Source organism: Sciurus carolinensis, chromosome 17, assembly GCF_902686445.1.
Source record: "Sciurus carolinensis chromosome 17, mSciCar1.2, whole genome shotgun sequence".
Classification (NCBI taxonomy): Eukaryota; Metazoa; Chordata; class Mammalia; order Rodentia; family Sciuridae; genus Sciurus; species Sciurus carolinensis.
Genome location: NC_062229.1, coordinates 31,645,674 through 31,672,809, shown reverse-complemented (window position 1 = coordinate 31,672,809; position 27,136 = coordinate 31,645,674). Strand labels below are relative to the sequence as shown.

At 45.3% G+C, this 27,136-nt stretch overlaps 1 protein-coding gene across 1 annotated transcript in view; it reads left to right on the top strand.

Annotated features, from left to right (window-relative positions):
• The window catches only part of Itga9 (integrin subunit alpha 9), a 322,636-nt gene that overhangs the window by 194,009 nt on the left and 101,491 nt on the right, over window positions 1–27,136 (top strand). The window contains exon 18 of the mRNA XM_047531489.1: window positions 4,744–4,894. Within this exon, the coding sequence (XP_047387445.1) occupies window positions 4,744–4,894 (151 nt within the window). The remainder of the gene's footprint in view (window positions 1–4,743; window positions 4,895–27,136) is intronic.

Here is a 27,136-nt window from a genome sequence, read left to right as displayed (position 1 = left end):
GGATTAAACATCATTCAGTTACCTTAGTTTCTTCCACTGAGTCTTCACAAATTATCTGGATAGAAGATGGGGGTGGGGGGATTGCTTTAGCAAACCTTAGTGATTCAGAATCTGTGCTAGATTCATGAACATGACTGATATATAAATGTTTTGCATTTATGTATTAAGGAACTTGGGTCATCATAATGTGTGGTGAAAATGAGGTCAGAGAACAAGTTCTAAAGAGGTCCTTGGGCTCTGCACCGCTACCAGTCATGACCAGTGACATCTGACATTTGGAGTAATGGATGAATTGATGCTAAATCCAATAACATGCTAAAAAAAATAGTTGCTATAAAGGTGTATTAGGGTAGAATTTTTAATAGAAGGCAAGCCCTGTGTTTCCAGCAGGGTATACACGTGCCAGAAGATAAACTCTATAGAAAGAGTACAGATCGTATCTTACACTGACTCTTAATGATGCTTTTCATATAAAAATATACGAATGATATCCATCTACAAAGTAATATGACCCACATAAAAGACTGCACAAATCAGAATTAAATGGGAAAATTTATCAGAGAATACAATTCCTTGAGAATCAGAAAGATTGTTCTTGAATAAATAAATAAGCACCCGTGGAATGTTTGGCAGGAAACCCCTGTGCCTGTTCATCTTAATCTTTTGGCAGGGCTGTCAGACTGGTCCTCGTGGAATCCTGTTCTTTTCAGATGTCATTAAGAGAACATTCTTAACAAAGCCCTTCCTGACTCAGACGGCATCTATCTAAGAGCCCTAGTTGGATGGGCCTTCGTGTCTGAGGAAGTTTGGCGCTGGCTTCAGCTCATGCCCAGAGTGGCTGTGTGACCTGCATCAAGTGGGCTTCCCTCTCTGGGGCTCAGCTGCTTCTCCGGAAATGTGAATCTGGAGCTAATAATCTGTTGTGGGGTTATCACGGACCTTCATTGATTCATGCAACTAGGGTTTCGTTAGACACCCCCAGGAGAGACCATCCTCTGTGGAAGTCCTGCCAAAAGATGAAAAGTCTAGGCTCAGAGGTTGCCTGCCACACATTTCATGGGGGCCCATTTATTTAGGGAAGAAAAATCTTTCTGATTTCTCAGTTTAATTCCCTGAGAATTTTTGTGTTCCATTTCTGTCTCGGGGAGTTCAGTGATGAGCAAGATCCGACGAAGGTCCCTGCTGAGGTTCCAGGGTGGGGAGAGGCAGCCCTTAATCAAAGAGCCACGGGAGTTAATGTGTGCCCACAGCCTCAGTCAGTGCACGGAGGGCTGATGGAAGCACACGGGCGGGGAGCTCACGACAGGTTTATTTCTCCCGACAGGGACACAGGAAGGGCCTCCTGGGGGCATGATGGGCCAGGTGTGAATGTGGTGACCACAGAGGGGAACTGTAGAGGAACGGGCTTCAAAGGCCTGGGAGGCACAGGGTTCTCGGCCACAACTAACCCTTTTCCAGTCGCCTCATCTCTCTGCTTGGTGATTTCCTCATCTCTGAAAATGGGGCCCAGATCAGGTCCCAGTTACTGTGAGGTTTCAGAAGAGTGGCATGTTTGATAGCACCCAGCACTGGGCTGGCAGGTTATGTTTCCATTACATTTCTAAGAATAACGTTGGAAGCAGAAACATATTGTTTGGGTCATGGAGTTTTAGCTTTTGGAGAAAGAATGAAAACAATGTGGAGGCTTCTTTTGAAATGTCTGAGTTCACATTTGGCCCTGGCTTCTCTTCATTGCAGAGCCATGTTTGCATCATTTGACTGTAAAAACCCGGGAAGGACCTTGCTGTGTGACTGAGGTCCAAGCGTGGGGGATTGGCAGAGGTTGACCCATCCCCGGTCTGACCCCTTGACATTTGCACGTGATAGAAACCGACTGGTTACATGAACAACAGCTCTGGAAGGCAGGGACCCCTACCCCATGGTCCTCTGCTCATCTGTATGGTCTCTCCGCTTAGTATGCCATATGAACTGTGGTCACTCTGAGGTGACTGGCTACTCGTGAGTGTTCATGCAATTCTCTCTCCAGATAAACCCAGGTTGGCGCACTCTCCTAACTCAAGGTCTGGCCATTACTCCTTTAATCTTAAAAAAGCAAACAGGAGGACAGAAATAACTCGTCAATTGTTTAAAACTAAAATGGCCAACAATAATAAATAATTGCCACAATAGCTTGAGGTCAGGGTCTTCATTTATTGGAGGCTGTTCAAGAATTTGAAACTCTTCTTTGAGTTAATTTTTCACATCTTGTTTGGATCCTCCGAGCTCTTGCTTCCACAGCCAGGCCATCAGATTTCTCATTGTACATATTATTCTTGTTGACGTGCCAGGCAGGAGAGTGAGGTCCTCTTTCTGTGGATGGGAAATGATGATTCCTTTCCCCCAAAATTTGTATTTCAAAGTATCATAGCCTACTGAACCTCCGACTAGTTCTCTTTCATGCTGTATTAGCTGTATGAATAGTTACAAACAACCAAAACATGCTGGTTAATTTAAGCAGAAAAGGAATTTATTGGAAAGACCTGGGCTAGTTCAGATTAGAGGCCGGAAGGCTGGGGAACCAACTCGGGCAGGAAGCAGGGAACCACTCACCCTTCAAGCAGCTACTTCAATGATCTCACAAGGTTCCTGTGTCTTTGCTCAGCCCTCCCATGCGGGAGCCTCTGTCAGCATCTTAGGGCCAGTGACCACCCTTAGGTCACGAGACTGTACTTAGGTGTCCACAGCCTAGCACCCACCAGCACCCCTGTTCTGTCTTTATTAATTGTTCCCTCTCTGGTGGATCCTTCCCATTAGCTTGCAGATATATGATGATAATTCCCCTCTTTAGAAAAAGAACCATTTCCCAGGAGCTGACTTCCCCCACCAGCTACCCTCCTGTTTCTCTGTTCCGCTTTACAGAAAAAGAAACAAAAAACAAAAAACCCTCCTTTAAATAGTCATCTGGTCATCTGTCTATACTCACTGTTCCCATTTATCCTCCTCCTACGCATCTGAAGTCCACCTCCGGTCACACTCCCCGCCCCATGACTCCACTTGGGCACTTTATACCCGTGACCTCCAGATAGTGAATTCCAATGGCCAGTTCTGATTCTTCAGGTAATTCTCGCCTGTTGCCATGTGTGACAAAATTGACTGCTCCTTCCTTGGAACCTGTCTCCCGCGGTCCCCAGAAACCATTTCCCACGGTTTTCCTCCCCAGCTTCTCCGTCTCCTTTGCTGGCTGCTTATTTCCAGCCCCTAACCGTGAGACCTCTTACTCACCTACACTGGTTCCCTGGTGTCCCATCTGGTCCACCCCTGAGGTAGATCTTCAACGCAGACGCCTCCTTCAACTCCTGGCTCCTGCATCCACCTGCCTTGGTGACGCCTTTAAAATCCAACCGGTGTTTGGGTTTTCTCTGCCAGGTCTTTTCTACCAGTCTCTCCCTTCTCCCTGAACGACAGCCCTTCTTTTCTGGTTGTCGAGCCTGGAGCCACCTTCGGTTTCTCTCTTCCTAACACCCCTCGTCCAATCCATGAGAAACATCTGCTGGCGTGACCTTTGAAGCATCTCCAGAACGTGACCTCTTCCTGCGACCTCGCCCTGGTTTGAGCCCTCATCTGCTCGTGCCTGGATCATGGCAGGAGCCTCCTCCCTGGGCTCCCTGCTTCTCCCCTGACCGCTCCACACGCTGTGCCCAACATGTGCACATGTCTTCTCCTCACAGATGCTGAGGCAGGCCACTCCTGGACTTGGAACTCTGCAGGGCTGCCCGTCTTGCACACAGTTGAATGAGCTCCTGATGGTGGCCTGCAAGGCCCTGCAGGACCCAGTGGCCCCTCTGCTTTGACCTCCCTAAGCCCATTTCTTCCCCCTCTGCTCCTTACTCACTCCTCTCCAGGCACAGAATATTCCTTAAGGACTTTTCCTTTGGTACGCCCCAAATTTCTGCCCATCTTGCTCCCTTTCTTCCTCCAGGTTTCTGCTAAGAAGTGACCTCGGGACTGAGGCTTCTCTGACCATAATTTTTTAAAATTGCAACCCACTCCCCCTCCAAACCTGGCACTTACTTTTTTTTTTTTTTTTTTGGCAGCTGGGGGGAAGCTTACTGGGGATTGAACTCGGTCACTCGATCCCTTAACCACATTCCCAGCCCTATTTTGCATTTTTTATTTAGAGACAGGGTCTCACTGAGTTGCTTAATACCTCATTTTTTTGAGGCTGGCTTTGAACTCGTGATGCTCCTGCCTCAGCCTTCTGAGCCACTGGGATTACAGGCATGTGCCACCGCGCCTGGCCAAACCTAGCACTTTCTATCCTCCTCATGCTAAGCTTCTCCAATCTGGTACTTATTTGCTTCTTTCTGTATGTGTTTCCTGAACTCTACAAGAACTCTGTTTGGTTCATTCCTGTCTCCCTAGGATGCAGCATAGTGACCAGAATATAATAAATGCTCCAAAATAACTACATGAATTAATTTCACATATAGGTTATTAAATGACTCATAGCTTTCCAAGTTTGATGTCTAGGATTTCCTGTGAACCACCTAAGAGTCTACTGAGTTAGGCAGTGTTTAGGTGAAGAAGCTAAGAGGCCTATGGTTGCTAACTGATTACCCAAGGACACATGACTGGTTAAAGGGGTTACTGGCACCTGTAGTTCTTATCACAGTTTCTGCCCCCTGCTCTCAACTATCCCCTGATGCCTCAGGTTATATTAGTGTAAACTTCAGAGTATTAATTTCGGTTTGTTTTCCATTGTAGTGTTGATGAGAAAACCCCATATCTAGCTTTGGGAGCTGTGAAGAATATCTCCTTAAACATCTCCATCTCCAACCTTGGAGACGATGCCTATGACGCCAATGTGTCCTTCAATGTGTCCCGGGAGCTCTTCTTCATCAACATGTGGCAGAAGGTAAGGGAGACACCTCCAAGAGAGCCTAGTGCACTTGTCGACTTTCTTTACAGCTTGGACTATGCAATGATTCTACAAATAGCATTCTCTCATAAAGAACGTCATTTGGAATGATTAGAATTTTCTTCATCCTAAACTTAGAGAATATGTTGGTACAGCCAAAGAGGCAGTCATAAATACCGTGGAGAAGTGTCTGTATTTTACGTTGTCTCCCATCCCTTTTTCTTGTGGACCCTCCCCATGTGGCCCCTTATCTGAGATGGTACAGTCACCATTACCAGCATATGCATGTTGTAGAAAATTCCAGTTTCAGGCAATATTGTTGTGAAATACAAGAAATAAGGACAGATCACTGCTTATCATCGTTGTTATCACCACTGATGTTCTTGAGGTTTTCTATTAGTCATCTCTGATACATTTATTTTTCCTGCCATATTTGAGTGCATTGAGGGAATGAAATTGTGTCCATGAGTTGAGTGAGGATTTAGAGAGCAGATTAATTTATTTGAATGAATTGAAATGTATGAAGTGTGACTTAAGGAAAAAAAAAAAAAAAGGAGTGGCTATTTTCTGTCTCCCAGGGAACCCTGCCAGGCACTGGCTTTGTAGAGGAAGAGGGACGGGCACCACAGCAGGAGCAGGGAGTGACCCAGGCTGACTGCTCTACCCACTTGCTTTGTTGACGGCTGTTCAGAGGGGAATTTTTGCAACTTTTCAAAGAGTTTGCAGAGTTGAACTGTGCTGCCCTGGGCTCTGTGTTAAAATGAGACCCAAATCACTTTCTGAGGAAACCCTCCCACCCCGAGTGAGCCCATTTGTGCCCCTAGGTGTATGCTGGAGCAGGCGAGCAGCCTTCTGTTCAGGACGTATCCTGCCAGACTCAACTGTTTTGACAAGACTGTGCCAAACTTCCTCAGCCTAGAGGGCAACTGAAGCACAGGGAGCCACCCAGAATGGCGGTACTCCAAGAACTTTCCAAGAAGTCATCTCAAACCCCTGCTGCTTAATAGCTCTCAGCAGCTTCTGGGTTGGAGGAGGCCAAAAAAGCAATCAAGGACTGTAGGAAGGGCATCGATTCCATCCACCACCATCTACACCCTAAACATTATCCTGAGTTAAACCCAGTCAAGAGAGAACCAAGCAAGCTGTGGGTTCCAGCACCTCTGACCACTCCTGATTGCACAGGTCCTGATGCCTTCTCCCTGTGTGGGATGGGAGGCAACTGAGGGGGAGGGGTTATTCAGGGGCCAGACTTGGGAAGCTTGTCTCTATGGTAACTGGGTGCAGGTGGTTGGTGACTGGGTCATTACAGTGCATGGATTCCTCTCATTTCTCTTCAGTCTCAGGCTTAGAAATAGCTGTGCCTTTCCTGGGCACTGTGGCTTGTCTTTACCACTGGAAACCGTTTTGTGACTTACCAGGCTCTTTTCTCTCTTACCAGTTGCTGGAAAATTCAGAGATGGCTTCTGCCAATATGTAGGACTTAGAATATTATTTTGTGAATGAAGTAGTCTCCTGAATCTTGCTTTGCTTCCCTTCACTATGTTTTCCCTTTTGGCTTGGAGACTGCATAATATTCTACCACATAGATATACTAACCATAATCTACACTTTTCTCTTATTACATATTTAGATTATTTCCAGTTTTTTATTAGCTTGCAGACTGAATAATATTTTACTAAATGGATATATCTACAAATTCCTCTTATTAGGTATTTAAATGATTTCCAGTTCTTTTATTCTTTAAAAAATAATATTGCCATGAACATCTTTTATAGATATTAGCATCAGCAAATGATCATCTCCTTAGTTCAGGGGTGGGCAGGAGCATTAATGCACACCTGCAGCACACCAGGGACTTCACGTACATTTCCATGGTCCTTCCTCCCTGCAAGAGATGCAGGGATGTGATTTATTGAAGGCTCGCTCTCAGGAGAAGAGCGGTAAAGGAAGCAAGATAGGAAGGGGAAGGCTGTAGCCTTGATCCATCCTATGGGTTGGTAAGAAGCGGGGGAGTACCAAAGAGAGTAAGTCACTCAGCAGATTTGTCTTCCCTTGAAGTTGCAGGGGACAGCACCATTTTCTACCCCTGTATCATCAGGGACATGGGATGGGGGTGGGGAGTAGCCTCCCAAGCATTCTGGACAAAGAGACACTGGTCAGTCAAGGACAATGTCTCTGAGACCTCAGATAGGTGTAAGTCCTTAGCCTTGGTAGCTGGTCCTGGGAATATGGGAGCATATCATTTTGATCTCTTTGCCGTTGAAGTCCAGCATCCTGTAAAATCTTCAGCACAGAAAACCTTAGGTTTCAGTTTGGCAGAAAGTTGACAAAGCGTCAAGGGTCCTTTAGGATGTGGTTAGTGTGAGAGTGATGGCAGGGCACAGAGATGTCCTTCCCATGATGACGACTGTTCTGAAAGGTTGATCAACCGGGTATATAAGTGGCCTCAGGGTAAGATTCTAATAATACGTAGGTGGGTAACGAAGGGAGCCAAGAGGGCTCACCCAACCTGTTTAACAATATGCGGACTTAATAGAACCAGCACAGCCCCACAAAAAGATGCTAATGCACAAACTAAGAAAAGTGTGACTCAGCTGCTCAAGTGAAGCCAAGGAAGCAATGGCAGAATTCAAGTGTGTGTCATCAGGAAAGAGCAGAAGCATTGGAAACTGATTTGTTGTAGAGGATCTGTGAGAATATAGAGAAAAGGAACAAACCGAGGAAGAAAGATGACGGTGGCGATTGTAATGTGGAAGACAGAAACTGGAAGATCAGCACAAACAATTCCAGGAAAACTGGAGGAGAAGACAGGAGTAGACATCATTCCTTAGCAAAGAAGAATCTCCGATTTCTTAAATGGGTGCTGCAAATACCAGACACAAATATTAAAAATACTTTCATGTCTACACATAGCTTTGTGAAATTTTAAATTTTAACGACATGAAAATGACACTATAAACAATAGAAAAAAAGGTTTTCTAGAAACTTTTCTATCACATTAATGTCAAACATTAGAACAGTATAGTCCAGTGCAGAGACATGCAATGGCTCTGGGAGTCAAGACCAACCAGAAAAGCAGACAGGCATGACGATCCTCCAAATCCTGAGAGCAATCCACAATTCTACAACCCAGCCGACTTACCCTCCTTTGTGACATCAAAATGAAGAGATTGTTAGATACGTGAGGATTCATATTCTCTTGGCTCTCCTAGGTTGGATTCCCCACAAAGCGAATGCTGATCCGGTGATGTAGGTGCAGGTGGTTTATTTAGGGAGTGATCTCTGGAGCTGCTGCGCAGGAGTGAAGAACTTAGACGACAAAGGGAGAAAAGACAGAAAAGTGTGTGTTGGTAAGCAGGTGACCCCTGTGAGCAACTTGAGCTTAGTCTTCTGCAGATCCTCTGAGAATCTGCATGTAATACACCTCAGAATCATTCCCCTCAGGGGTGACAAGCTGCTGGAGTTTTATCTACCTACTCCTGTCACTCATCATGGAGGATGGTTCCAAGGACATTAACTCTTGGGAATGTCCATCCTTCCCCAACTATGACCTACATTTCCCGGGCCAGGAAGCAACTGAGGCAGAAAGATGTGGGGAACTTTATACCTGGAGGGGACTGACTTCAGGTGGCCAGTGCCCTGGTTGATTTTAGGTACTGGTAGCATCTACAGTCACCATAAAAACTTCCTGAAAAATAGTTACAGACAGGTATACCACTCGGGAATTTTAAAAGTTGTTGAATAAAAAGTGTGGTAAAGACAGACTGAAACAAAAACATTTTTACAAATATTTAAAGTAATAAACAAATGCAAAAAAATTTTGCTACAATAAACATATAATTTAAAAATTAATTAAAAATATGGGTCCCTGATCTCATTTATCTAATACAGATTTGATAAGGATGACTTTTCATCCCCTCTTCTGCTTCACATTCTTCAGGGTGGGGATTGGACTCTTTGGCTGTTTCTGTGAGGCCTGTATTACCTACACCTTCCCAGCTTGCTTCCTGCCCAAACTTGTTGCTCACCATGCCCCCTTGGATGTACACGCAGAATCAGTCCTCATTTATTACTGAAGATGCTTTTACCCAGGCACTTCCAATACCCCCATTTTGTTTAGCGACCTATTCTTCCCTGAAATCTCAGCTCAGATGTCACCTTACCTGGCTGCATAAGACCTGTCTTCTAACATGTGGGTGCCTAGGTAACTGGGCAGGTGGGTGGTTAGAGGGTTATTACTCTTGTCCAAAGTCATAGAGGAACTCCGAACACAGGTCTTCAAGATCTCCAGTCTTCTCTGTCACTGCAGTCAATAGATGACATATTAGCTTCTGAGACTGACTAAACAACACCACCAAAACCAACTTGTATTAGTCAGATTTCCATTGCTATGACAAATATCTCAGAAAATATCTAAGAAAAATCAACTTAGAAGAAGAAAGGTTTATTTTGATTTCGGCCCGGAGTTGGTTGGCTCCATTGTTTGGGGGCCTGTGGCGAGGCAGCACATGGTGGCAGGGAGTGTGTGGGACAGAGCTGCTTACCTCATAGAGGCCAAGCAGCAGAGAGAGATGAAGAGACCAGCCTCCCAAGATCCCCCTCAAGGGCACACCCCCAATCGCCTAACTTCCTTTCAGTAGGCACTACTTCCCAAAAGTTCCACCAATTTTCAGCAGCACCACAGGCTGGGGACAAAGCATGTAATCCTTGGCGGGTCACTCCAGATCCAAACTATAACAACCCCTGAAATGGGTTTTTCTCTCCTCTCCCAATGCAGGGCTGCTTTCATAGATTTATGCTGGATTATTTTTTTGTTGTTGTTGACGGGGATGTTGTTTATAAATATGTGGGGGTATACATGAATGACCATCTGCTGACTTTCTCTCACCTAAATAAAGCTAACTTGAAAACACACTGCTCATTTAGTTAATTTATTGGTGGCTGCCCTGCTGATTAATGGATATGTGCTATGCCAACATAGCTCGGGGGGGAATTCACAGCAGCCAAGGAAGGAGCAGCCCCAGTACACCATGTTCCCTGCCAGACAAGAAACAGGGAGGTCCTTGGGAAGGCCTCACCACAGAGTGGCATTATTCCTGGGGTCACCTCTGGGAACAGTGAGAGGGAGCTCCCAGGGTTGATGAAGAGTGTACAGTTAAAAGGGAGACCAAGGAAGAATAGATGACCACCACATTGCACATCCCATTGAACAGGGTCGCTGTTCTCATGGGTTCTTTGTGAGCAACAGCCAGGGCCCAACTCTACCAAATGGGATGTGCATGGTGCCTTGCAACACTTTAGTCAAGGTAAAGTCTAGATTTTGTCCTTGCTGTGGTGCTGCTTGACACCCAGGGCCTTGGCTCTTCTAACCTCTCTGGAACAGGAATATCTTTGGACCACAGTTACTGAGTACCTGCTAATCACCAGGAACTAGACCAGCACTAGGAGTCAAAAGGATGTGTCAGATCTAGTCCCTGTTCCCAGGGAGCTCACAGACTCATGGGGCCAAAGGCATGTCAGCAAGTAATTAAGGTATGAGATGCCAACTGTCCTACAGAGGTGCTGAAAGGTTGCTTTGGAGCCCAGATGTGTGGCAAGGTGAAATAAGCCATTTCTGTAAATAGCCCCATCTTGGGAAAAATCCCCGGATAAATGCTTAAGGGAGATGAATGCGCCTCAGAGGGAGCTGAGATGAGTGGAGCTGATGGTGAGGAACGGGCATGAACTGGGCCCACCTGCTCATTTAGCTGGTGAATGAGGGAGTGGGCCGCATCAGGAAGGAGTGAGAGCAGAGGAGGCGCAATGGCCCAGCAGGATGTAGCTGGTAGAAAGAAGCTGCCCTGTGGACAAAGGGCCGGTAACATTCCTGACAGCAGGGTGACATCTGAACATTTTAGGAATAATGATGGCTGCAGTTCTAGGGTTGGCAGTTAGGACTCCTCCCCTCCTGTGACTGTAAGGGGCTGAGGGTGGGAGAGGGACTGAGGATGTGTCAGTCAGCTTTCCAGCACTGTGACAAAATACCTGAGATAACTTAAGGAAAAGGATATAGTTTTACAAATTTCAAAGCTTTCAGTCCATGAGCACTTGGCTCCCTTGTTTCTGGGCCTGTGGTGAGTCAGCATCATGGTGGGGAGTGTGCACTGGAGCCACTGGCTCCAGTGCCAACCTGCCTACCTCATGGTGGCCAGAAAGCAGAGAGAGATGAGGTGACCTTTGAAAATAGACCTTTCTAGGACACAACTCTGTGACGTACTCTTTTAGTCAAATTTTCATCACTCTGACCAAAGGACCTAAGAACAATTAGGAGGAAAAGTTTATTTTGGCTCGTGGTTTCAGAGGTTCTGCCCATAGCCTGTGGACTCCATAGCTCTGGGCCCTAGGTGAGGCAGAACATCATGGCGGAAGGCTGTGTGGAGAAAAGCAGCTCAGGACATGGCCACCAGGAAGCAGACGAGAGTGCCATTCACCAGGGATAAAATATAATCCCCAAAGGCACATCCCCATGATCTACTTCCTCCAGCCCCTGTCTGCCTACTACCTGCCTAATCCACTGATAAGATTACAACTCTCATAATCTAATCATCTCACCTTGAAAAACTCTTGCATTGTCTCGCACATAAGCTTTTGGGAGACACCTCATATCTAAACCATAACTCCTACTTCCTCCAATGAGGCCTCGTCTCCTAAAATTTCTACCACCTCCCTATTGCCCATTGAGCTAGGAATCCATAAATGCATTAATCTAGTGAGGTCAGAACCCTCATGATCCAGTACCTCCTAAAGGCCCCATGTTTGAACATGGCTGCATTGGGGACCAAGCCTTCAACACTTGAGCTTTTGGGGGGACATTGAAGATCCAAACCATAATCACATAACAAGGGACTGGTTTCATGCACACACACACATGCTAGGACCCGTTCCATGACCCACATGGAGCCACACATAGGCCTGAAAGTACAAGTTTTAATCCAGGTGCAAGAGGGCTCCCAGCTCAATTTGGGGAACCTTGAGGGGATGCAGCCATTTGCTGAAGAGTTCCAGAGAAGGCTGTACCCAGAGAGAAGGGAGAATGACAGGATCAGGCTCTGGGACCTGGCTCTTCCACACAGTGTGAGATGCTGACCTGCAGACAAGGAACTGAAGGCTGGTGGTTTATTTGGGAGATGCAGGAAACAAGGTGGGGTGGGAGGAGAGGTGATGTAGACACGTGGAGGCAGTGAATCACAAGTGAGCTGTCGCCAGGCACGGTGGTGCACACCTATAATCCCAGGGGCTCAGGAGGCTGAGGCAGGAGGATCGTGAGTTCAAAGCCAGCCTCTGCAAAAGCGAGGCACTAAGCAACTCAGTGAGACCCTGTCTCTAAATAAAATACAAAATAGGACTAGGGATGTGGCTCAGTGGTCAAGTGCCCCTGAGTTCAATCCCTGGTATCTGCTCCCCACAAAAATAGCTGTTAAACCAGCTACCCAAGTGGGCAGTTGGGTTAATCCTGTAGTGAAGCTCTGGAAAGAGTGTACCATGCATACCTTGGGGGTGAGGGAGCCATGGGATTTACATACAACGCCATCAAGAGTCGGCTGGGACACTCTGAAAGGCACAAGCCCTGCGGCCAGTGCTCATCAGCATCTGCTAGTGAGCATCGCACTTTCTAGGCTCCTAGAAGTTGCAAGCTGTCCTGGTAGAACCCCGCTGGGGTTCCAGTGCTGGAGCTAGTGGTGCACACCTCACCGTCTGCAGGGGTGGGGCCAGACAGGTATGTAAACAGGGGAGGAGGACCAGGTGTGGGACAGAGGGAAGAGGTGGAGGCTGTGGGGAAACGAGGGCTCAGACTCCTGGCAGTACCCGAGCATCACAGGTAGGAGTGAGGACGCTGCCAGGCCCTGTTTTCCAAAAAAAGAAAAACTAGAAATCCACATTTTTATGTGAAGCCTCATGACTCTGGCAGCTAATTAAAATATCTTCTGAACATTGTTTGAGCCAAACAAAACATGTCCGCTGACCACATCCAGCCTGTGGGCCACCAGCCTGTGACCTCCAGCTTAGCTGTTTCCCATATGTTCTGGTCCATTCTCTCTCCCGCCTGGCTGTCCCGTGGATCTGCATTTCTGGTAGAACTTAAGTCTGTCCGCAGCCTTGTTGTGTCTTGTGTCCTTCCCTTGGCAGTAGATAAGCTCGCCGAAAGGATTGGAATTTGGGGGCTTCAGGTGTGAGTGTGTGTCTGGGAGGGGGAGGAACCTGGAGGGGTTCAACCCAAATGTAACGTCCGTGGAATTTTTAAAGCTAATGATGTTTTGAAAACCACAGGAGGCTGGAATATTTGTACTTTGCAGCGATGGTAAGAAGCAGCTAAGCTGACATTTGGATTTTAGAAGTAGTTAGAAGTAAGGAATAGACTTCCAGAATGTAGTGGAGGGAATGTGTGACTCTGGCCACCAGCAGATGCAAAGGAAGTTCCAGCCCTGTGTCTGTCATCAGCGTGACCTTGGGACAAGGATCTGTCTGTCTTTTTCTAGAAAGATTTTTCTGAGGAGTTAAAGGAGGTGACAGCAAGCTAGGCACATGAAGCATACTTACGTGGTAGGCCCTGACTCCCTTCACATCAAAGTCCGCACTGGAGAGCTTGTTCACTTATTCAGAAGGGACACAGGTGGTCTCCGACTTACGATGGTTCAACTTTCAACCTTATCCTGGTGCAAAGGTGAGGCACCTTCAGGAGACATTGTACTTCCAGGTTTGAACTGAGCCATGTGCAGCATGAGACTCCCTCATGATGCCGGGCAGTGGCGGTGACATACGCAGAACCAGAGAGATCGGAAGGTGAGAATCAGCACTGGGACCAGTGGGAGAAAGGGGCGAGGGAGGGAGGAGGATCGTGGTTTCCGCAGGGAGAACCAGCAGCTCCATTTATTGTGGATTTTGTAACTCTCAGATCATTTCCAAGCTTCATAGAAATGGAGTTCGTGCTCGGTGTTGGTTGGCTGGTAGTTACTGAATATGGCTGAGGAGTAACAGTGTCGTCTTCTAATCTCCTTGAGAGATTGAGGTGGGGACAGAGGCTGTGTCCTTTTATTTCCTTCTTGACCAGGTCTCTGGTGGGAGGTGTACAGATGTTAGAAGGTAAGCTCATTTTTGCTCTTTTCAGGAGGAGTGAGTGGTTTGAAATCCAAGCTGAACTGGGCCTCCCAGCTGGGTTTTGGAGGTTATCATATTAATTTTTGGTGACAGGCGACATGGAGGACTGTTAAGTTTGTTTTTCTTGTAAAGGGATTCTTCTAGTTTATATCTACCTTCACCACAGAAAGGGGTGTTCCCTTTCAAGGGTGTCTCTTCTCGCTTTCAAGACTCACCACTCAAGATGGCGCCAGGAGATAAGATGGATCTGTTTTCTAATCTGGAGAGAGGAAAAAGGGTGTACAGACTTGTATGCCTGTATACCTTTGTATTCAAGGGACCTGGCCTGTCCCCAGACAGAAGATGACACCCAGAGACCTATGCATCTGAGCCTGTGAATAAACCCATATGTAACAGCACCGCCAGGAAATGGAGTAGAGCAAGTCGGGGTGGTTTGAAGGCAGAGGTGCACCAGGATCCTTCAGTGTGCAGCGGGTCACAAATAGCCTCGCTGTTCTCTTTCGTGGCAGGAACTGATTTCCATTGTGTTGGGCTTTCTCCGGTGTCTCTTGTCAAGTTAATAGTAGCCTGCAGGAAAACACAACCCTTAGATCTTAATAGTCATCTTGGCCCGGCCATTAAGATGATGAATGAACTTTTAAGATGATGAATGAATTTGCTGCTTGCCCTTGTAAGAGAGCCCTGAGGGTGGATATCTATACTCAGTAAATAATAAGTCTTTTCCGCCCCTCTCCCATCTTTAATCTGGTGCCCCAAACCCCCAGTGACTTTACCTTGAACTTCCTGCATAATGCCAGGCAAAAACCCCTCACCTGGCTCTCAGCCCAGTTGAGCTCCAGCACAGACCCGGCTCCTTTCTTGCAATATTGGCCTTTCCATCCCTCATCAAAAGCAAATCCCGTTTTCTCTCTAGACCCTTTAGTGTTCAAGTTGCTCTGCAGGCCCTGGCCTTTGTCCCTTAAGAGGACTAGAGAAGGTGGTGGGGAGCAAGTACCAAGGCCAGGTTTGTAATTGCTCAGCTGGATTTTTACCTGTGGCCCTTGTGTTTGCGCATGTGCGTGTGTTTGGATTTTTGTTGTTGTTGTTGTTTCCCTGTCCCAACAGTCAGAGAGATCCTAGCCCGGAGAGAGAGCGTGGGCTCTTCCGGTGGTAGTTGGCAGTGAGGAAGTGGAAGAGAAGCCCAGATGTCCATTTCAAGTCACAGAGTGGCCTCAGTGTTCCATGGCAGGGCTCAGTTTCTGTGTGTATGAAAAGCTTCATTTGTGTATTCACGGCGTTCAAAAGGAAGGTTACATTTTGCTTGAGAAACATCAACAGAGCCGTCGCTGTGACAAGGCTCAATTAAGAACATTTCCCAGAGCCACGCAACTTGGGCAAATTTTCGAGAGGTATTTAGAAAGTGTATGTTAAACCTCTGGGTTTTCCCCTGCAGTGAACTGCAAAACAACAATTTAATAATTTCTTCTTTTAAGGGAGAAGGGGAGTCCTGGGTTTTAAACCTTTTTCATGAAGCAACAGAGTATCTCTTAAAAAGAGAGCCATGAAAGTAGCCAGCAAATAAAAGACAACTCCAAATATCAAGGACTTGGCTGTTTCCCTGGAGCAGATGCTGGGATGAAGATCCAAGTGCTGGTGGTTTGTGAAGGGCATGTTCCCAAGGGAGACGAGCAGTGGGCGGGGTGAAGCAGGACAGGGCAGGTACAATCTCGGGCAGAGTCCCTCAGAGCTTCATCCTGCACTGAGCTCCATACTGGCATTGTCCCATCTCGGGACCAGGGAGCTTGGCTTTTATTCTTTCACAAGTAGCAGGCATTGGTTAAGAGTCACCTAGGGAGAATAAAAGTACCTGATAATTTCCAACCCCCACAGGGTAGCTGCAGGAGCCAAGGGAAGGTCTCCAAAGGTGACCCATAGTGCTGGCTCTTGGAAGCAGAGGCAACCCGAAGCCAGAGGGTGGTCACCCAAAGGGGACCCGAGAGGATATAAGTAAAACACTGGAAATGTTTGCTGTAGTAGGTTTACTGTCGAATGATTTCCTCCCTGTTCTGAAGGGTCTGTTACAGGCACGTGTGAGAATGAGTGTCAGTTGGACACAGGGTATTTATGCCAGCATCTGATTTAGGGATTTGACATTTATAGTCACCCATGGAATTTAACAAAGAACCTGAATGCATAATTGCAGACCATTGTAATCCGGAGCTGTCAATCCATCCTGTTAAGACCAGACTTACAGATAGCTTAGGGTTTCCTGGACCGTGTGCGCTGTGATGTCTGCTGCTGTGGTTCTCACTCGGGCATCTGAGGATAACTAGTGAATATAACCATTCTGCTCTTTGAAGCAAGTGGGTTTTGAAAATCAGTTGGCAACATGTTTGGCTGCATGTAACAAAAACCAATAGCAGCTGATTCTAATGAGATTTTGATTTTTCTTTTTTGATAATAAATGGAGAACTGGGCATTTCAGGACTGGTAAGTAACTGCATCAGGAACCCAGTTTCTTCTCTCTCTCTCCTCAGCCTATCTTCATGTGGGCTTTCACGTTTATGAGTGTCATGTCTTAGTTTCCACTTCCGACATGCAGCTGCATTCCAGGCAGGATAAAGAGGGAGGACAAAGGGCAAAAGAGCTGTCCCCCTTTTTAAAAAAAAAAAATTTTTAACTTTTATTTGTTCTAATTAGTTGTACATGACAGTAGAATGCATTTATATATTTTGATAGATCATACATAAATGAAGTGTATTCTCTCATTTTTCTGACTATACATATTGCAGGATCACATGGGTCATGCAGTCATATATGTACGTGAGGTAATAATGTCTGTTTCACTGCACTCATTCCTTCCCCCACGCCCCTTCCCCTCCCGTCACTCCCATCTACCTAGTATAAACTAACTCTATTCTTCCGTAATCCCACCCCACTCAATCCCCTGCCTTATTGTGTATTAGTTTTCACATATTGGAGAAAACTTTGACCTTTGGTTTTTTGGGATTGGCTTATTTCACTTAGCATGATATTCTCTAACTCCATCCATTTAGCAGCAAATGCCAGAATTGCATTCTTCTTTAAAGCTGAGTAATAGTCTATTGTATATATATGCCACATTCTCTTTATCCATTCATCTGTTGAAGGGCATATAGGTTGGTTCCATAGTTTAGCTATTGTGAATTGAGCAGCTATGAACATTGATGTGACTGTGTCACTGTAGTATTTTGATATTAAGTCCCTTGGGTATAAGCCAAAGAGTGGGAAAACTGGGTCAAATGGTGGTTCCATTCCAAGTTTCCTGAGGAAGTCTGTCCCCTTTTAAAGAACCATCCTGAAGTTCTGCTTGGCATTTTCCTTGAGCATCTTGTTGGGCAGAACCCCAATGAGAACATGGCAAGCCCTAGCTGCAAGGGAGGCTGACAGATGAATTTTCTTAGCTGGGCATGTTGCCACACAGGGTCAGCTTTTTGCTTATTGGTAGGAAGGGAAGAGTGGCCACTAGGAAGCACCAGCAGAGTCAGTCACAGCAGAGACCTGGGAGAGACAGTCCCTCTGAGATGCACAGAATGGGGGTGAGACATAGAATGGTCAAAGGCCAAAGGCAAATGACAAGCACAGTTGCTATATTATTATGCTTTACTAAAGTGCTTTCAGGCTCTGCATTACTGCATTTAGGATCTTTTGAAGTTGTCCTCCTAAATACCTGTTGAGGAAATCTGAACTGGCCACAGTCAGGTATAGCAGAGCACGTGGTGTGACCTAGCAGGGGATGTGACCTAGGTCTGCCCTGGTCCACAAGTTCACTCTCTTCAATTGATGTCAGACCCTGATAAATTAGACACGATACTCATCTGTCCATCTTGTCTTCACTAATGTCCATTTCTAATTTTCACAAGAAGAAGTCATTTCAATGACATTACTGTATTTAGATTTTGGATCTCAAGGGGATTGCTGTAGTTCCTTACTCAGGCTGATCCATGGAAGAAAGGCCAAGTCTAGTCCCACTGTCCTTCTGACTATCTGGTCTTTGCCATTTCTAGTCCCTTCTTCACGGATCTGTTTATTTATCTCCAGTTTTCCTTTTTAGAATGCAGAGCCCAGGTCTGAACTATGATCCAGTGAGTTCTGCAGATAGTTTTTATTGCCTTGAATCTAAACACAATATTTTTTTGTTTGCATGGTAGCCACAGCACAACTACATTTACTTTTGTTGCATTTCTTCTGTTTGAGTTTATTGGTCTTTTGTGTTATTTGTAAGTTTAATCATGCCACTTTTAGCCTTGCTACTCATGGACCACAAACCAGCACTGGCATCTCCTGGGAGCTTGTTAGAAACATAAAGTCTCAGGCCCCACTCCAGACCTGCTGAATCAGGACATGCATTTTAACAAGACCCTTGGGTATCTGTATACATAGTAAAATTCAAGGAGCACTGTCATGTCATAGCAGCCATAGACCCTGCCTTTGGGTCATCTAACTTAGTAACCTTACTGTGACAGTGACAAGGACCCTGCATGCCCTTGCAGCAAGGTTGGGGTCAGGTATGACTCTCTCTGGACAGAAGTGTCCTCACTGACTGGTCTGGGAGGGAAGGAGAGGGCTTGGATTGAGTGTTTCTCAAACACTGTGCTAGATGTTTTATCTCACCACAGCCCTGTGACATCGACTCTTTGATTCCCAGTGCATAGATGAGGAAACAAAGACTTGGAAGGGTTAAGGCTCAAGACTCACAAAGGTTAACAGGACTGAGTTTACACAATAGGTGACTGAGCTGGTGCTGAGCATACCTTCTGAGCTGGCTTTCATGGTCTTATCTGTGGGGAAATCTCTCAAATGCTTTGGTAAGAATCTAATTGGCTTCCTGAGGAAATAAGCAGAGAGATTTTTCCATAGAGATTTTACCATCTTACACCCTTACCAGCACTGTGTGAGAGTTCTGGTTGCTCTGCCTCCTCGTCTACTCTTGTTATAGTCAACTTTTATTTTAGCCATTCTGTTGAATGAGTAGTCACATTTCTTTGTGGTTTGTATTTCACTTCCTAGGTGGTTAATAAATACCCTTCACTTCTTTTGTAAAATACCTATTCAAGTCTTTTGTACTCCCTTGTTCTATAGACATTTTCTTCTTCTGGACTCTGGATGCTCCCATTCCATCCTCTGTTCTTACCTCACTGGGCACTCCTTCTCTGCTTCCTTCCTCCTCCTTTCCAACCTTTTAACATTAGAGAGCCCCAGGATTCAGTCTTTGAAATTCTTCTCCTCTATCTGAACTCATTCCTGAGATAAACTAGGCAAGTTCTAAATTTCTGTCTCCAATAGGAGCTCATCCCTGAACTTCAGTCCTAGGTACCAAAATGCCTGCTCAGCATCTTCCACTTGATGTCTAACATATTTCTTGCAAATAGGATGTCCAAAAGGAGATCCTAACACCCCCAAACATGCTCCATGTGTAGGGAAACATCACCATCCTCCTTGGCCTTCCCACTTCCTCCTAAACTCCACATCTATTCCACGAGCAACCTCTTGGTTGAACCTGCAGGCTGTGTCCACACCCAGCCCTTTCCTGCCCTACCTTTGCTTCCAGCCTGGCCCAAGTCACCATCTTCCACTTGGTTACTGATTTGTGGTAGCCCCCTTCACAGTTGATCTTCCTACTTCCACCCTCGCTGCCTTACATCCTTTGCTCGGAATCCTCCCAGTGCTTCTCAGCTCATTGTAAATCTTAATTCTTTTTGTTACTATTGCTCTGTAGCATAGTTGAAGGTCTGGTATTGTGATACCCCCTGCTTAGCTCTTCCTGCCCAGGATTGCTTTGACTATTCTGAGTCTCTTATTCTTCCAAATGAATTTCATGATTGCTTGCTCTATTTCTATGAGGTATGTCATTGGGATTTTAATTGGAATTGCATTGAATCTATATAACGCATTTGGTAGAATGGTCATTTTGACAATATTAATTCTGCCTGTCCAAGATCATGGGAGATCTTTCCATCTTCTAAGGTTTTCTTTAATTTCTTTCTTTAGTGTTCTGTAGTTCTCATTGTAGAGGTCTTTCACCTCTTTTGTTAGATTGTTCCCAAGTTTTTTTTTTTTTTGAGGATATTTTGAATGGGGATAGTTTCCCTAATTTCTCTTTCAGAGGATTCATCACTTATGAATAAAAATGCATTAGATTTATGTGTGTTGATTTTATATCCTGCTACTTTGCTGAATTCATTTATGAGTTCTAGAAGTTTTCTGGTAGAATTTTTTGGCTCCTCTAAATATAGAATCATGTCATGGCATTGGCACCAAAATAGACAGGTAGACCAATGGTACAGAATAGAAGACACAGACAAACTCACTGTTCTACTAGACGAAGGTACCAAAAACATACAATGGAGAAAAGATAGCCTCTTCAACAAATGGTGCTGGAAAAACTGGAAATCCTTATGCAGCGAAATGAAACTAAACCCCTATCTCTCACCTTGCACAAAACTCAGCTCAAAATGAATCAAGGACTATGAATTAGACCAGAGACCCTGCATCTAATAGAAGAAAAAGTAGGTCCAAATCTTCATCATGTTGGCTTAGGACCAGACTTCCTTAACATGACTCCCAAAGCACAAAAAATAAAAGCAGGAATCAATAAATGGGACAGATTCAAACTACAAAGCTTTTTCTCAACAAAGGAAACAATCAGCAATGTGAAGAGAGAGCCTACAGAGTGAAAGATAATCTTTGCCACATGCATGTCAGATAGAGCACTAATCTCCAGAATCTATAAAGAACTCAAAAAACTTTACTCCAAGAATACAAATAACCCAATCAACAAATGGGTTAAAGAAATGAGCACACACACTTCACAGAAGATCTACAAGCAATCAAGATACATGAAAAAATGTTCAACATCTCTAGTAATAAGAGAAATGCAAATCAAAACTACACTAAGATTGCATCTCACCCCAATTAGAATGTCTGTTATCAAGAATACAAACAACAATAGGTGTTGGCGAGGATGTGAGGAAAAAGGTACACTCGTACTTTGCTGGTGGGGTTGCAAATTGGTGCACCATTTGACCCAACTATCCCACTCCTTGGCCTATACCCAAAGGACTTAAAATCAGCATACTACAGTGATGCAGCCACATCAATGTTCATAGCTGCTCAATTCACAATAGCCAGATTGTGGAACCAACCTAGATGCCATTTAATAGATGATTGGATAAAGAAACTGTGGTCTATATACACAGTGGAATATTATTCAGCCACAAAGAAGAATAAAATTATGGCTTTTGCAGGTAAATGGATGGAGTTAGAGAATATACTAAGTGAAATAAACAAATTCCAAAAAAACCAAAGGCTGAATGATTTCTCTGATAAGTAGATGATGATCCATAATGGGGAGAGCAAGGGAGGAAGGGAAGAAGAGAGGAAGGATGGATTGTGTAGAGGGAAATGAGGGGTGGGGGGAAGGAAAGAAGATAGCATGAGACAAACATCATTACCCTACGTACATGTATGATCACAGAAATGGTGTGATTCTGCTTTGTGTACAACCAGAGAAATGACATTGTACCCCATATGTGTGCAAGGAATCAAAACTATAAAATCTTACTCCTTTACAATTTGTGTAAGGCCCCATAAGATCTTGTACCATTGCTGCCTCTCTGAGCATGTCACCTAGTGCTCTCCCCTTGGCCTTCTCTTCTGTAGTATGCTGGCCTCCTTGCTGTTTCTTACAGCGCACCAAGCTTATCTCTGCCTCAGGGCCTTTGCCCACACTGGTTCTTTCCCCACATTGTCCCATGGTGCGGTTTCTTCCTTTTTTCTTGTCTCTGGTCATATGTCACCTGATTAGAAACACCCTACCACTCCAAATATCCCTACCTCAACCCCTTAATTCTGTTTTTTCCATTGAATTTATTGTCACCTGGCTTACTGTTGGTTTGTTGCTGAATGTCCTAGTTCTCCTATTGAATATAAGCTCCACGCAATATGAAAGGACTCTTTATGTGCCGATTCATACCTACTAGTCACAGCAGTGCCTGGGATGTGATGGGACCTCAATATTTATTGAATGAATAAATAAATGGGTGGTGGTAGGTCTGTGGATAGATGGTGGATGTTTCTATTTTTTCTCTGGACTTTCATGATTACTATCTTAATTATCATTAAGTTTTATATTGAAATTTTAGTTTTTAAGAACAAAACAGAGGAGTGGTTTGGAGAAGTATGCTAAGTTTTTATCTCCCTAGAGAGGGAAACCACCAGGAACCCGAGAAATGGAGAAATGCTTCCCTCACCTGGTAAGAGTGCCTTGTTGTGTTGAGTCAGGTCGAAAGAGGGCGTTAAATCCTTTGGTGTGAAAACTCATTCCTGGGGGACAGTCTTGTGTCCATGCCTGTCAGGAGAGACAGGCTGTAGGTCAAGACCATGCCTGCAGATTCCCCGCACCCCTCCTCAGGTCAAGCCAGCATCCCCGTCCCACCAGAGGAACCCAGTGGCCACATGGCCTCAGCTTCAGTGGCCCCAGCTTCGCAGTCTGTGGTAAGCCTGGGAAGCGGGTCCCTTGAACTTGAAAATCACTTGTTCTTAAAAGAATGTCAAATGTAACCTACGTCTTGGTTACGTTTCCTCAGAAGTAAGCTCCAAGTCAAGAATTCCAGTGCAAGGGTTTGCTTGGGAGCTGAAGGTGGGAGGCTAGGAAATGAGAGGACAGAAAGCAAGGTGCTGGAAAAGGTCAGGGTACCCAGCCCACGGGCAACTGGAGGCTCCCACGGAGCTCTGCCTCCATAGAACCAGCACCCCAGAGCTCTGCCCGAGCTCTTCATCCATCAGCTCCCAGGTGTCGCTGGTCGAGGGCTGCTCCTGGGGTAGTCACGTGCCCAAGAGACGGGGCTGTCATGGACCGAGCTAATGTCTGGTCACATAAGCTGGTAAGATCCTTTCTTCTCAGAGGAGCGTCTGTGCTTGAGAAGGAATGGTCCCTTCTGTGAGCAGTATTCTAATATCCCAGTCACTTATTTTAGAACAACTACCATTTTACACGTATTCCCATGGTGTTCGTATCACTTATAAACTAAAACGTGCATTTTAGAGATTTAGGGGGAATCATATGAAATTGATACTACTGCATGTCAAAGATAGCCAAATATGGGTAATTTCATAGGCTTTATACTAGTCGATTTTCCCATTTTATCTTTGAATGCAAGCCAGTAATTGAATTTTTTCCTAGGTCTCAGACTCTCTTAATGCTTAAGTACCTTTAAAGGCAACCTCCTGATTCACTGATCAATAAGCTAAACTAGATGCCAAATACGTAAGTGCTAATATCAGGAATTTTAATTTCTTTATTATTATCTCTTTCCTGATTCTCATCTTTGCCTCCTGGGGCTCCGCTTCTGCTGACTTTCCCAGAAGAGTTAGGGTTACCTTCCTAGTCTGAGGTGTGTGGACCAGGACTGCTGGTTAGAGGTGAGGTCCTGGGGCCCATTATCCAGTTGGCCAGTGTCACCGTGAATGTTGGTGTCTGATTTCCTCCAGTCCTTTCTTGTCATTTTTACCCCTCCAGCTTGGGTGGCTTTTCTTTTAACACCCAGTACTGTGACTTTTCTTTGGAAGGCTGACTGAGGCCCCTGGAGCTGATTTACCTGTGGCCATGAGCAGCTGCAAGTGCCTGGACCCGGGCACCCTGGAGGTCTGGTGCAGAGGTGCCAGAGGCCAGCACCCCGGGTCAGGCAGGCTCTGAGGGGTGACCCTCTGGGACTTTGCCCAGACTCCCCCAATCCATGTCTTGCAACCTCTACTCCCTTGATGTCCTTCTTGGGAACAACACATTTTTGTACATCTTTTGTTCATGAACCCTCATCTCTCAGTCTGCTTCTGGGAGCCGAGCTAAAGTGGGGACCTTTTTACATGTCGAGTTGATTCATTATGGTGAAAACTGCCCAAACAACCGATCTGAACCATCAGTATGTTTTGATTTGTGTGTGTGTGTGTGTGTGTGTGACCACATTCTTTTCCCTCAAATGTCTCTATTTGGAGAATCTTATCTTTGTAATTCAGCCTAACATAAATCTACTTTCTAAATGTGTGTTCTGCAAGATTATTTATTCCAATGAGGTCAAATCTGTTTCAGTTAAATCTGAAATTTTTGATCCACTACAGCTTTCTTTTCCATGAACTATTAATGCTTAAAATATTGCTAAGTTAAACTGTTAACATAGCTTCTTCTTTGACCTTTTAAGAAGATGAATTATATTTTTGAAGTCCCCCCTGCTTAATGAAATTATGGCATTTGCCAGTAAATGGATGGAACTGGAGGACTACCATGCTAAGTGAAATAAGCCATTCCAAAAAACCAAAGGCCGAATGTTCTCTCTGATATGTGGATGCTAACACACAAAAAGGGTGTGGGAAGAATGGAAGTTCACCGGATCAGACAAAGGGGAATGAAGGGAAGGGAGAAGGGATGGGAATAGGAAAGACAGTAGAATGAACTGGACATAACTTTCCTATGTTCATATATGAGTACATGTGGTTGTAATATATACAACCACAAGAATGGGAAGTTATACTCCATGTATGTATGATATGTCAAAATACACTCTACTGTCATGGATAACTAAAAAGAACAACAGAAAAGTTTCCCCTTCTTGGTCATTGTCTATCATTCTTTACCATCTTTAAAGACATTCCTGAGTTCAGTCTACTGATATTTTGTATATTTGTATGGGTAGTCATAAAGGAGATTTGTTTATAGTTTGCTTTCTTGTGTGGTGTTCGTCAGGTTTTGGTGTTAGACTTTTGCTGGTGTTTGTGAAAATACGCAGAAAACTTTCCCCTTCCTTCTCTGTAAACACGTAACTGGCCTCCACACAGCAGCCAGCAGCAGGTGCCAGCTCCGAGGGAGTGCTTGCTTCTGTGCCAGGCTCTGCTCAGCGCTTAACACTTAACAGCAGGTTTAAGCCTCACAGCAACCCAGTGGGGAGGTCCCATTAAGATCTCGGTTTTCCTGATGAGAAAACCAAGGCTTCGTAAAGCAGGGGAAGGCACGTTGGGTAAGTCGTGAGCTGGCGTTCAGGCACAGGCAGGACTGCAGCGGCTCTGATGCCTCTTCTATGCATAAAGAGGCGCATGCGGATGTCCCGCAGGTGAGACGGCTGCCCACGGGACTCCGTGGATGTTACCCTCTGGAGTGGCAGATCTTTCTGATGTCATGGCCCATTTTTTTGTGCAGGAGGTGGCAGGCAAGGAAGCATTGATGAATTTTCTAGGGCAGCTGTGATTTGTCTGAACAAGGCTCTCTTCAGTACCCCAAGGATACTGGTGTACAGACCCAGACCCCCACCTGGTTGCCCTGCAGTGAGCTTTCCTGTGGTGCCCACAGGTCTCCTGGGTGGGTGGGTCCTGGGAAGCTGGCAGCAGCCCCTCCTTTGGGTTTTCCTCTCTGGAATTAATTTGTCCCCAGGTGAACTCAAATAAAGGCAAACTCACACCAGAGAGCTTTGCCCTTGAATGGGGCTGGGAAGGTGAAATAGCACAGTCCATCCTGGTTTCCCATCTACCTGTTGTACTTGGGATGGGTGGGAGGGTAGGAAGGGATGGAGTCACACGATCTGGCTTGAATTGTCTTGCTCTGTCCGGGACTCAACCACCATTGTCCCAACTCAGGTCCAACTATTGTTGCAAAAACTCCGAATCTCCTAGATTTCATGAATGTATGAGTAACTTGTTAGATGCTGATGGTTTTGTACTCTGGGGTCTGAAGCTCCCGTAGACATCAAGGAAATTGACAGGTCATAAAATTATTAATTTTTATCACGTAGCAACTAGAATCCGGTGATGTGTTCTAATTTGCTGGTGTATAGTGTGTGGTGGGGCGATGCTGGGTGGTAGACACTGCTGCAGTTTTCATGCAATAAAAGCCCTCATTCAACGCCAGGGAAGATATTCATGTGCACTGGGGAAGCTTTTCAGAAAGTGAGATGAGAAAATGCTGAGACTGGGAGGCACACAGGTCCACTGCAGGAAAGGACAGAGTGACTGAAATGGAGTAAGTGAGAGGAGAGGCCTGAGACCAGGCTGAAGGACCAGGCAGGGGCCAGATGGCACAGGCCTTGCAAGGTCCATGATGAGGTATCCTTGTGAATGGGAATGTCATGTGTGTGTGACAGCTTCTATTTTGCCTGTATATTTAAGCCTCCAGTATCTTTATTAAATGCCATAAAAGTTCTTATGAAGCTAGTGTGGTGGTGTAGGCCTGTAATCCCATTGGCTCAGGAGGCTGAGGCAAGGGGATCACGAGTTCAAAGCCAGCTTCAGCAACTTAGCGAGGCCCTAAGCAACTTAGTGAGACCCTGTCTCTAAATAAAATACAAAATAGGGCTGGAATGTGACTCAGTGGTTGAGTGCCCCTCAGTTCAATCCAAGGTTACCCCCACCAAAATATGTGTGTGTGTGTATGTGTGTGTGTGTGTGTGTATTAAGAAACTCTAGTCCAACAGTGAACTCTGGGGGAGAAAGAGTAGACATTTGTCATTTTTCCTTACTTTAGACTATAACCCTCCTCCCCTACCACACACACAAAAGCACATAAACTGTTTTTAATGAAAATAGAGGCTTTTTAGTTGAAACCAGAATAGTCATTAACACACACCCACACACACACACACACACTCTCTCTCTCTCTCTCTCTCTCTCTCTCTCTCTCTCTCTCTCACACACACACACACACATACACACACACACACACATTTGGTCACTGCTGATGGTCACAACCCAGTGTTTGGATCCAGGCTTTAAATCTGAACCTTGTCATAGGAAGATAGAAGCTCAAGCTATAAAGGACCTAAAAGCATGTATTTCATAGACAGAATCGCTCCTGGCAATGGAAATGGTCTATTGAAATCACAAAGCCAAACGGTATATCAAAAAATATGGTCTTTTTTTTTTCTTCTTCTTCTTCTTCTTCTTCTTCTTCTTCTTCTTCTTCTTCTTCTTTTTTTTTTTTTTAAAGAAAACTAAATCTAGGTTCAGAATAATACCTTCTTTCTTTGACCTCCCTGAGTGTACTGTTGGTACAGGAGAACATGGGACTCCCTCCCAGCCCAGGGTTATGACGCGTGGTCCCTGAAT